Raw genomic sequence first — 12,203 nt, forward strand, 5'->3', positions numbered from 1 at the left:
GCAATGATCACCTTCGGCCGCAAGGACGAAAATGTCCGTGTCCACGATGCGGCGTTTCCCCGCTTTCTGCGCTTTTTACGCTTTCTGCTTGGCCCTAGCTCAGTAAGATCAGGCCTGGGTTCGCGAGATCAGGCGGTGCAAATGCAAGTTTTGGGCGGCAGTCCTATGCCCTCGCTCGTTTTCTAGCATCCGTTCTGCTATCCTGCATTGCCGCAGAATTCTGACAGGCATAAGGAAGCACGGGGGAGGACGAGGATGGGGACAAGGACGATGACTGACGTGTTATATGTAAGTACAGGTGCCGCCGTCCTTGCTCGCATCAACAGGTGCCAAGCGGCACAGCTTCCAGCCCAAGGTCACCACAGGCTCACATGGACATGGACGGGTGGGTCAGGCCCTGGCTGGCTCGCCATTCTTTTTTCTTTTCCTCTCATTTGTCCGCCGTCTTTTCTTATGGCTTGTCTTTCCCTGCTAGCGTTCTAGATTTCTTCTCGCTTTATTTCTCTCGTTCCCTAGCCTGAATCCTCTTTGTTGTCTCTCATTCATGTCTGAGTGAAGATTGCGTGGTTGAGTGCTTGTCTTCCCCTGGCATTGCTCTCAGGGTGGCCTGCAAGAATAGGCAAGAAATAAGCCCTTAAACACTGACTTTCTCACGCTCCATATTATATTACGCTGTTCTTGCCTGCAATGCGAGCTCGGAAGTGTGCCCCCGAACTTGGGCCTGCCTGTGCCAGGCTTCGGCGTCATTGTCCGGCGATTGATTTTTGAGCGGGGAGGAGGAAGGGCGGGGAAAGGTAGCAGTCAGGCCTAATCAGGGTAAGGAAGCAAAAGTGGGCCACACTTTTTGAGTTTCTACAGCTTGAGCTTAGCCAATGCCCATAACGTACATGTACAAGCTACAGCCAAGTACATAGCACACAAGATGTAACCACACATAGGCTCGAATGTATCTATACACGCGCAGCACATGTAGGCATTTCCCGTCCTGGCATGGCGTATTAAGGCAAGAGCCTGTGGTCTTTTCTCGTCGCTGCTGTCTCGTCTCGATCAAAGGGCGACACACTACTACCTACAGAGACAAAAGACGTACTGTGTCATCATCTCCGTGGGAATGCAGGCAGCATAGCATGTGCATGTACGTACGTGCTGATCTGCAATTGCTTCCACCTCTCAATCTGCGTTCGCCTTGGGAGATACGGCTCATCTCTCCTCTCTCCCCTCTCCTCTCTTCTCGTTGTGCATTGGAGCCTCAATTTCTACCAACAAGAGCCCGTCCAATGTCTTTTCCACACTCGGAACACTGCATTGGGCCATGTCCAGCTTGGAAGCAGGTATCCAATGAATCTGCCTTGCTACACAGCATTGCATAATCATTCTGTTCAATATTTTTTGTCAAAATGCAACACATCACATTACCTGGGCGTCATTTTAGCCTGTAGCCTGCAGTCTTTATTTTTTTTTTCTTTATTTTTTCCTTCTTTTTTTCAATTTGCTTCTCTCGCTTTCCTTCTCTTTTCCTCATGCGCTTCGGATCCGAACTCTGCCCACGGAGGAGAGCACAAGAAATCTCTCATTTCCTATTCCTATATCCCTGGCATCCCCTCTCCTCTGTCTCTCATCTCCTTGTGTCTTTTGCCTCCACCTCAGCCATCATCTCTGGCTTGCAAGGAGCATGTCAGAACATCGCTCCTCTTGCTTCCCCTTAGTAACAATTGGCCCGCTCAGGAAACAGCTTCTGGCCCCTGACTGAACGGCTCAGAATCCCATATCAAGCATCACAGAGCTAAGAAGGTCACGCGACGACTTGTCTTAGTACGTCAGGTCACGTGCATGCTACCAATATCCCATTCACAGCATCATCCTGGCAGCGGCCCTAGGAGGTCAGCTTTCCGGCTCGTGTCACATGAATGAGAAAACACTCCTGATACATCAGAGTCAGAGGATAGGAACGAAAACGCTAGGCAATAAGTCGAAATACTGCAGTCCTGCTGCTAGGCGTCGCTGCTGGAATATCTGCCTCCGACAGCCCTCCATGGCCCAACATGGCTGCTATTACTTGTCTGCGTGCGTATCCAAACCCCAGAATCGAAACACATGGTGGCTCTAGTTGCTGAGCTGAGTTGCATTTGAGGCCACCTACATGTAATTGGCCTTGTATGAGTCCTAGGCCCGGCAGGCAGCTTCAAGGTTGAATGTATAAATATATCGTATATATGTGTTTGCTTGCAGGGCCGCCGGTTAGAGGTCACAGCCGGTATGTTTTCCGTCCCAAATTGCCAGCTTACGATCAGAGTCGGCGTGTATGTGCAGAATCTTGCCTTCAAACCACGACTAATGTCACAGTTAAGAGAGCAAATATATGCCTGGGCATGAATGAGCAGGGCTTGCATTTTCTGTACAGTCATAGTATTGCAGCACAGAAAAGCAGACGTCGGTGATTTCATGTAGATCAAAAAAGTCTAGTCACCTAAACAGCGCTTCAGACTTCCCATGTGGCTCAGCTAAACCCCAGGAAGAGGAACTCGTATGCAAAATTAAATTGCATTGCCACGAAAAGCACTCACTCACCCAAGATCACATGCCCTTTTTTTTCCGCTCTATTATCCCTTTGAACAGCGAAATTCTCATGTTGGACCGGCTCTTGCTTTGCATCTAGCCAATATTTGTCGACAAATTCAACAATGTTTGAGGAGCAGAGCGATAGCTCGCCATTGCACCTAGCCAACCGGGGCATGCATAAACTAATAGCCGTTATTGATTGCAAGAGGACCAATGGTTTGTATAGCTTGGTAAAGCTGGCTCACTTGGCTAGGAGACTGGACGGTGGTTCATTGGACAGTGGCTACTATGCGCGCTGTCTCTTCTAAATATCGAACATTACTATAGCCGATTCACATGGCCATCCGTACTTTGCAGCCTATGAAACTTCTCCTGCTCTTCTACACCTTCCATGATACCGCCGTCACCGTGCTGAGCTTTGATAAACCAGGTACCATACCTCCCGACTTGTCAGTCCCCTCATCTTAACTCGACCTGCGAATACAGCCAGTCCATGTATGGCCGGTCTTTCCACCTGCCCACGGACCTTCTCGCTGCCCCTACCATGGGTTTTATCTGGAGATAGCAGCGAAAGTGTGGAGACCTACATAGTTCAGGCTCACCCGGACTCGCAGAGGAGAAAAAAAGTCTTGCCAATGTGGATTTTCCCCAGATCACTTTCATGTCGATGCGCTGCTCCTGGCCCATCGAGCTAATTGAAAGTGTAGGGCAACAGCGCTGCTAACCAAGAACGAAAGCAAAGCCAGCTTTGCGACCCGAGAGGCACCCTGGGCATGGGCAACACTTCCCACCATTATTCCCAGTGCCAGATTTTGAGTGCATGAAAAGCAACATCCACAACGCCAGTCGATATTGCGGTTTCTGTCAGCTCAAAACTTGGTCTGCACATGTGCTCTTGGTGCGCCCCTCCTCACTTGAGGTGCATTATTTTGGTGCAAGGTGTTGTGCGAGTACCCGGTTTTATTATTTAGCTGCTCAGCGCAACACAACCTCGAGACATTTTGAAAATACGAGGATAGAACAGAGGCGTCTTTTTTGGAATAAGTATGCGAAGCTGACTCAACCCTCCTCTTAGCGTCGTCTTGGCATCTTTGTTGGCAAGCCCTTGTACTGGTGTAACCCTGCTAGATCATCTGTCTCTGAGGATCTTTATCACACAGCTTATTCTGTCCAAAAAAAAGAAGAGTCAAACTAGATAAACCCCATGCTTTGTACGTATGGCTTAAAGCCTGTCCATCTGGGTTGCATGAAGCTGTGGCCAAATGCCCATGAATGGCCCATTGGGGCTTTCACAACTCTGCGCATGGTAGGTATGTCTTCAACTCCACTGATGAATTCTCCATCTTTCTAGATCCAGCTCTGAGAGCCTCAAAATGCAGGGTTTGCCCTTCCGAGCTGCATGCTACAAGCTAGCCCCTTTTCCATAAGACTCGTAACAAAAATCGAAACCCAACTGCCGTTGGCAGTCGCATGCTCTCATAGGCGACTTCGCCTGAGGCTCCAGAACGCGCATGCATAGATTCAGTGACGTGGTTAGCCATCTGCAAAGTTATTCTTAAATGCAGCAGTTGAAACGATGTCCACCCCAGCGAAGAGTCCTGGGGGAATATAAAATTTGCCTGTCTGTTAGTACGAAAGAAGGACGAACGTTAACAGCGGCGGCCGGACAAAATTGTACATGGGCCCCAATCCTTGGGAACTAAATACCAAGCTAGAACGTCAGATTCGCTCAAGGCGAAAGTGCTGCACATATACATACCCACTACGCCTATGGCTCCATGTATGGTTTAGCCTAGGCCTGGAATTCCGTGTTCGAGGCCGATCATAACTTCTTCTGTCTATATGCAGACTCATACAACGCTGGGGTGAAGTTTGACTCTCTGTGCTGGCAGCACATTCGAAATTACGTTAGGCCTTTGTGTGCATGGGCTGTATCTCTATATGCATACTTACATACCGAGCCATCCATTGATCTTTGGGGAGTTTAGGCGGGAACAGAAGAAGTGAGAAAAGGGCAGAAGCATTTAGATGTAGCTATCGGGTGTATCTGCGTATCACTGTACCGGGGTTGGGTTGATTTGGCCCCCCTTGAGAAGAGGCCGTTTTTGAAGCTGTTCAAGGTGGAAGTCAACTGTGGTGCAGTTCAAAAGATCATCTACATCGAGAACAGGAAACAGGCTGGCTCGAGAGGCCATATGCGTATATCACTCCCTACACGAACGTGTGCCCGACCCGGCCAGGATCTTGTTCAAGGGCGAGGAAAAAAAAAAAAAAGATGGTAGGCTGAAGACAAAGCTGAACAGCCCTGGAGTCTGCTGGACTGCAAAAATAAACTGCGCGAACCGGGAGTCGAACCCGGAGCTAAAGCATTCTTCTTTGAGTCAATCTCACAGACCACTCCCGTGGGAAGCTCTAATGTTACCGCTACACCATCCGCGCTTTCCATATCAAAGAGCCACATTAAAAGGGTTTAAATATGAATACCAGGAGGGCTTTCCTGGTGCACAGGAAGCGGTAGACGAAACAAGACGAATCCTAAAAGCCTGGGCAGACAAAACACCCGGAAGGCTCGCCCGAGTGCTATGGGTCCCAGGACACATGGGCATCAAAGGCAATGAGCTAGCCGATATCCAGGCCAAGTTAGGATGCCAGGGACTGGTAACGGAACACCGCTTCAGCCTTGCAGGAGCACGGAGATGGAGAAGAGACCAGCTACGTCTCGACTACGAAGGGTGGTGGAAAGAACAAAAAGGATACCGTCCGCTTGAACCGGCGTCCCCACTGAACCACCCTTCCGCAACTCCCGCTACAAAGGGCTGACTCGAATAGAGCTGGGCCATATCCTCGCGGCTAGAACTGGCGATGGAGACTTTGACAGATACCACGAGCGATGGGGACACAACTGCCCACTTGGATGCAGAGCCTGCAACCAAGCCAAGGAACAAGGACACTGGTGGACCTGCAAGGCACTACCCAGACCATGGAGCCAAAGGTTCGCGGACAAGCTCCTTAAAAACACGAAAGCGACAAGTTATATCGCCAACGTGCTTCGCCGCAACCTGATGCTCCTTAAAGAGAAACAACAACCCGAGCTCGAGCTGAGCTGTCTGGACACCACAGAGGCAACCCCCCCCCCCCCTCAAGAAACGCGTAGAGGCAGGTCACTGCCACCGCAGACTACAGGGGAGCGACCACAACAAGGGCAGCCTAGGATGACACAACCAACTCCAAGACAGCAAGGGCAACAACGAAGAGGGGGACGAGGAGGGCGAAGTTGAGGGAGAATGGAAGGGGAAGAGAGAAGAGATAGGAGGAGGAAACGTTTGCAGGACAGGAAGGAGATGTCGAGGAGGGCTCCGTGAGAAGGTGTGGAGGGAGCTCTGCTACCAGCCACCAGCAGAACGGGAAAAATAGTAAAAACGATGCGGCAGCAGCCATGCATACGGAAGGACAAAACCGCTGTACTCTGTCGGGGCCTATCCCCCGTGCTGAAAGCCGGCGGCCTTTTAGACTAGATCACACGCGGTCGTCGCAGACCAAAAATACCTGGAACCCCGCAGGCACGCCCTAGGGCAATGCTGGACAGAGAGCCATCCTGGCCCAAGCGCCGGACCCTAAAAAGTCATAGGAGGCGCTCGAAATCCAAGCAAACCTGCAATTGCTGACCGCCCAGGAGGAGTCACGGGAAGATGACATCAGCCAACGGCTCCTGTCCGGAATATGCCGTCGTATTACCGCGAAATAATTGGTAGGTAGACGTAAAGTAATACAATACAATACAATACAATACAATAAGCCGGTCCGGCCCCCGGGCCACAGGAGGAGGCCGAGTAACAAGTATGCTTGGGAGCATACAAGCTTCTCACGCCTGAGATCTGTGGTCAGCCTTGCAGAGGGTTAATTCTGTCCGGTAACCAATCCGGCGTCGTTTGATCCTAGTGATTCCAGTAGACGTTAAATGTATTCAAATCAAACCGCATCGTTTGACCCCGTGTCGCATCTCAAAATACCTGGTAGCCAACTCTGGGAGCCCTAGGGCTACTCTAGAAGGAGAGCCCCCCGGTCTTAGCGCCGGACCCTCAAAAGTCACAGGAGTCGCTTGAAATCTGAGCATACTTGCAACTGTTGACCACCCAGATGACATCAGCTAGCGCCTCCTGTCCAGAACATGCCATAGTATTGCTGCTAAATGACAGTTGGTAAACGCTAAATGATGATCGCAATATCAATATGGATATCAACGAACACGGTCTCTGGGGCAGACGTTATCTCCCATGAGGCGTGGAAGACTGCCCAGAATCTACTGGGTAGGATTATGACGGGGTTATACGACGTGGGCTTGGGAACTGGACGCCATACACACACCTTTAGGAAAGCCAAAATCGTGGTAATCCCGAAGCTAGGCTGCCCACAGCTGGCGCTATGCTCGTACCGCCGAATCTTGCTCCTCGACGCTCTACGCAAGGACCTAGGAAGAACAGTAGCGACAAGACTCGCAGAAGAAGCTATTAACGGGGAAACTATCCTCAGCAACTACATTTGCGTTGTGCCGAGAAGGGCGGTGATGGATTTGCGTATCCATCTCCGTAGAAGAAGGCAGCCTCAATCTTTGCGTTCGATATCAAAGGAGCCTCTGATGCAGACTGGAACGCAGGATGGTGGAAAAGCGATGGCAGACGAATTTGTGGAGATGGGTCAGAAGATTGATGGGAGGAGAAAAGCGAGTATCCATGCCGAAGGCACCACCACTGCTCTGAAGGAAGTGGTAGCGTGCATCACACCCAAAGAACTAGAAATAGACCAGGGAAAGCCAGCGCTCCTGCACATCAAGGGCAGAAGGAGGGTTGCAGGAAACCCATTTGTGACTGTGAAAGGCCTAGACATGTACAAGGCTACCCTGGAAAAGACATCAATGAGGTGGCTAGGTCTGCGCCTAGACCCTGAACTTCTCTTTGACAAGTACATAGGTCCGGTCTAGAGAAAACGAAAGAGGAAACGGACAAGCTGGGGATTTCGGCTAGGAAGTGCCTACGTGAAGCACTTCCCATGTACTGTACGATGCCAAGGGAGTGCTAGACCACGCAGCAAGCGCCCTTCCATTCGAACTCCTCCTTGAGGATAGAGAAAGGAGGGAAGCCATACGGCAGTACACGCTAAATGACTGTCACATTGTGAGAGGGCGATGATTCAATGCAGTCGTGGAAAGACTATGTAGGCTCCATCTAGCACAAATGGAAAAACACGCCAGACTGAGTTGAATCTTGGATGGACCTGACATGCCGCCCCGAACGTGGCTTAGCAAGGAGAAAGAAACAAAGAGAGACTAGGCGGAGGCAGAGAATGTCCCTGGCAGGATACTCTTTGCATCCTACGACAGATTAAAAGATGTAAACGACAACACGAGCGCAGGGCGGGCTATAATTTGGGTGGAGCTACCTAGGGAGGGAGTAGATCACACAGCCCTGGAAACGTGAATGGAAGCGGCAGATGCGGAGGTTTGGTGCTCTTGAGGCAACCAAGCGAACGATAGCTCGTGAAGAAGCCGGGGAAGTCTGGCTGTGCCTGAACAACAGAGGAATCGTGGTCCGGCTACGCAACGCATCCACTAAAAACAGCACGTCACAGGAAACAGCGGACAAGACAAGACAAGACGAATCCTAATAGCCTGGGCAGATGAGACACCTGGAAGGCTTGCCTGAGTGCTGTGGGTCCTAGGACACATGAGAGTAAGAGGCAAGGATCTAGTTGATGCTGAAGCAAAGTTATGGTGTTAAGAATCGGCAAAAGATTAACGTATCAGGCTTGCAGGAGCACGGGGATAGAGGAGAGGCCGATCACGCCTCGATGATGAGGGTACACTATCAAAACAGATTGCGTACTGAAATAAATATTAGTATTGGGCAACCGATGCGCTAGAACTGGTAACAATATCTACCTAAGTGATAAAAATATCAACGACACGGTACAAAACCCGTCGCTTCCTCTCCTTCGATCATGGAAGAAAGTCCGACTGGAATGTCAAGTATTGACATGCATCCTTGTTCTCTTCAAGAACCATCTTGTTCACCTCAGATACGAATGACTGCAAAGCTTGCAAGACTTGTTCATTCCCCTGGCTGCCATTGCGAGTCCGTGAGCCCACAAATATCGGATACTGTTCCGAGTCAAGGCCAACAGACAGAATGATACCAAGATTGGTCTTGTTGTTGCCTGACGGGGGGCGAACTGCAGTGCCAGTTGATTTACCCCGCAAACACATCGTCAAGCCAACTGTGGGCACTTCGTCAAACCCGAGCTGCTTACATCCAGTATTGATGTAATCATAGGCTGAATTCTTCATGGAATCATCAAAGTTATCATAGGCCCGATTTTTGACCTGTACAAGGATACAGCCAAAGTATGCTTCTCGATTTTGTTTCTTGGGAATAAAAACTGGAATGAGAATATTAATCCCATAAAATCCAGTAGGGAGATAGCAAGCAGTGCAGGTCCTGTACATCTTGTAGAGGTCACTCATTGTCGGTTTAGTAATGCGCCTATAAAACCGATTGAAAAACACCTGACCGTGTGAAAACATTTCCTTGACCTCATCAGACAAATGTTTCCGACAAACAGCAGCAAATTTTGTCGCAGCTTGCTTTCCAAGCAGGGACTGGACAAAGCCTTTCAGAGGGATGGGTTTAGGAGATTGCCCTACATTAGCATCAAATGCAAGCAGGAGGATGAGGCCTGCAACAAACTCCCCAATATCTCCAACATTGACACTTTGCCAGTAAAGAAAGTGATCCAGTACCTCGAGTACTTCTACAAGTTTCTCTCCCATGGTCACACCATGCCTATAGGCAGCTATGGCGAGAATAGGGTCAGTAGGTTGTACAACCATGAGTTTTTCACGATCTTCTGAAACATCCACTAAACAATGCATCCAACCAGAAACAAGTCTCTCTGCTAGAGTGAAGGAGCAGAAATTGAAAGGAATCCGGTAGGAAAGAAGTGCAAGGAGTCCAGTTCTCCTCTCATCATCGAAGGCAACATTACATAGATAAGGCTCACACTTTTGCATGCAAAGTTCCATGATGCGACCTTCAGGGCCTCCTTGAAGGGCTAGTGCTCCCCATAACGGATGGCCAAATGTCAACAGTGTTGCAAGGGATGTACTTGGTGCCACAGGCTGATCTGGCGTTGGCTCAGCATAGAGGTGTTTGGTAAAAAAGCGAAAATGGGGAGGGAAAATCTTTCGGCCTGGCCGATCATGTAGAGCGACTTTTTGGCTGGGATCTTTAATAGCAGGGGGAGTAAAGTTCGATATCGTAGATGCTGTATCCAAGAAAACAGCAAAGAATGATTCTTCTTGGTGCTCTTGGGAAATGAACCATAACGCACTGCGGAGGGAACGGAATGGCAGTGAGATTCTTTCTATTCTGTCGAACAAAAGATTTCGAGCCTCATCAATGCAAATGACAAATTGGAGATCAGATTGCGAATCCTGACCACTGATCTGATGTTGAGAATCATCATACATGTCACAGTCTTCAGCATTAGCCTTGCAGTTATCCTCACTGGCGTACTCATTTCTCAGCTCACTGGTCTCCTGGATATTGTCCTCGCTGCTGTCTTCGTCACTGTTCTCAGCATCACTTTCACTTGTATCATCTGTAAAGACACTTTGAAAATGACGACTAAAAGATGCAAAATCAGGCAATGACGTAGAATGTTCACCTTTTGGGCAAGATGACTGTGTAGCCTCGATAACGAAATTAAGGGCAGAATTGATCTTCTTCTGTACAGGAGCATATTTCTTCTCAGTTTGATAACGGAAGAAATCTTCAGGGCTGATTCCAGAAGCACGAGCTGCCCTAGCCAAACACAATAATGTCTTCATGATGAGAGCCCACTTCCATTCCATTATGTTGCGCCTTGCAAGGAAAGACACCCCGGAATTGACCTGATCCAGGGTTAGCAGAATCAATGGCGTATAGGGTGATCTACCAGGGTAGCCTGCATGCCCAGGTGGAGCAAAGTTCAAGTAAATCACATACTTGTTGTGCTTGACAGCTAGCTGCGAGACAGTATATGATTTTCCCGTACCTGATGGCGCAACAATCGATGTGTAAGGGGATAAATACTCCCTGGCGGATTGTTTGAATGCTTGGTGATATTCTGTAAGATCATCACAAAGATTCTGACTGGGGTATCCATATGCAGGATGGGCCTTTTCAGGAATTTTGAATGCTCGTTCTATGTTCTCTTCCATTTCAAGAAAAGCATTGGGACGGCGTTTCTTCACCTGTTTTTGGGCTTCATGAATAATTTGCTTGACCTCAGGAATCATGACATTGTTGACAATATCATCTGAAATAGCATTCCCATTAACCCACACATCGAAGCCACTTTTCAAGGAAAGGTGCACTTTGAAGTTGTCTAGATTGACACTATCGGGATATCCACTGAGTTCCTTAAGTTTCTTTCCCAATTTTGGGAACTTTTCAGCAATTGACTGAATAAGGACAAGAGACATGCCCCGGATCATTGATTTGACTATATCTTGGGGTACTCGAGCGAAAAGCTGTGGAGCTTGGACATCCTCAGGCCAGTTTGCGTATCGGCGGACGTCTTCGAATGAGGTGAGGTTTGCAACCTCACCAAAAGAAAGGTCCCTATCTACCTTAGTAGCCATGTTCAAAAGCTTAAGCTGCTTGCAGCTCAGTTCTACTGCAATCATGAGGTCAGTATAAACATGTGTGTGCAGCATGACAGTTTCAAGACAACTCACAGGGATGCAAAAAGCAGGATTCCAATGGTATATAATAGTAAACAGGGGTAATAGAACAAAGCAAGGTAGAAAAGTAAAGTTGTGAAGCCCTATCTCTTGAAGACTAATGAGTTGATGAAATTATGGTAGTGTACGCTCGGTGACAGTATCTAATTGACAAGATCTAGATGGAGATGTTTGAAGTGGGATAAAATTCCTTTTTTCTCATGAGAAATGGTGTCAAATTATTGCTGATTTACTTGCTGAAGATACACATGTCATTGTGGCTTTTTGTGGCGTCATAACCCTAATTAGCATTTAGAAGAGCCAGACTTGTCCTTGGCGCTAGAAAGTTGTCAAATCTAAGTTTGATGTGCAGTTACTGTTGCGTGGCGCGGTATATATGTTAAGTGGCGTCCCGTCCCATACGTGCCCCATTTATCCGGACCCATTGTAGCTGATCACGTGACATTATTGACATCACAATGCAAAAGGAATAGTTCCAGGACGTAGCATAGACTTAAACCCTTTAATAAACAAACTGATTCAACATTCAAGATCTATTCTACAAAAGGAACGTACAACACTGGGTATTCGCACGTGGTCACCAACTGTACTACTGATCCAGCGCCTTAGGGCTATGCTGGACAGAGAGCCATCCTGGCCCAAGCGCCGGACCCTAAAAAGTCATAGGAGTCGCTCGAAATCCAAGCAAACCTGCAATTGCTGACCGCCCAGGAGGAGTCGCTGGAAGATGACATCAGCCAAAGGCTCCTGTCCGGAATATGCCGTCGTATTACCGCGAAATAATTGGTAGGTAGACGTAAAATAATACAATACAATACAATACTTTCCTGGTGCACTCGGGGACATACGACGCACTCGAACCAGC

At 48.6% G+C, this 12,203-nt stretch overlaps 2 protein-coding genes across 2 annotated transcripts; one reads left to right on the forward strand and one right to left on the reverse strand.

Annotated features, from left to right (window-relative positions):
- Window positions 1–6,874: 6,874 nt before the first annotated feature.
- On the forward strand, window positions 6,875–7,537 carry HOO65_030094 (RNA-directed DNA polymerase from mobile element jockey; the record flags this gene model as incomplete). Its single annotated transcript, XM_071000312.1, has 1 exon — window positions 6,875–7,537. The coding sequence occupies one exon, from the start codon at window positions 6,875–6,877 to the stop codon at window positions 7,535–7,537; it is 663 nt and encodes a 220-aa protein (XP_070859773.1).
- Window positions 7,538–8,551: 1,014 nt separating this feature from the next.
- HOO65_030095 (uncharacterized protein) lies at window positions 8,552–11,281 on the reverse strand (the record flags this gene model as incomplete). Its single annotated transcript, XM_071000313.1, has 1 exon — window positions 8,552–11,281. The coding sequence occupies one exon, from the start codon at window positions 11,279–11,281 to the stop codon at window positions 8,552–8,554; it is 2,730 nt and encodes a 909-aa protein (XP_070859774.1).
- Window positions 11,282–12,203: the final 922 nt, after the last annotated feature.

Source organism: Ceratocystis lukuohia (genome assembly GCF_044167205.1).
Source record: "Ceratocystis lukuohia strain C4212 chromosome Unknown Supercontig3_pilon, whole genome shotgun sequence".
Taxonomy (NCBI): Eukaryota; Fungi; Ascomycota; class Sordariomycetes; order Microascales; family Ceratocystidaceae; genus Ceratocystis; species Ceratocystis lukuohia.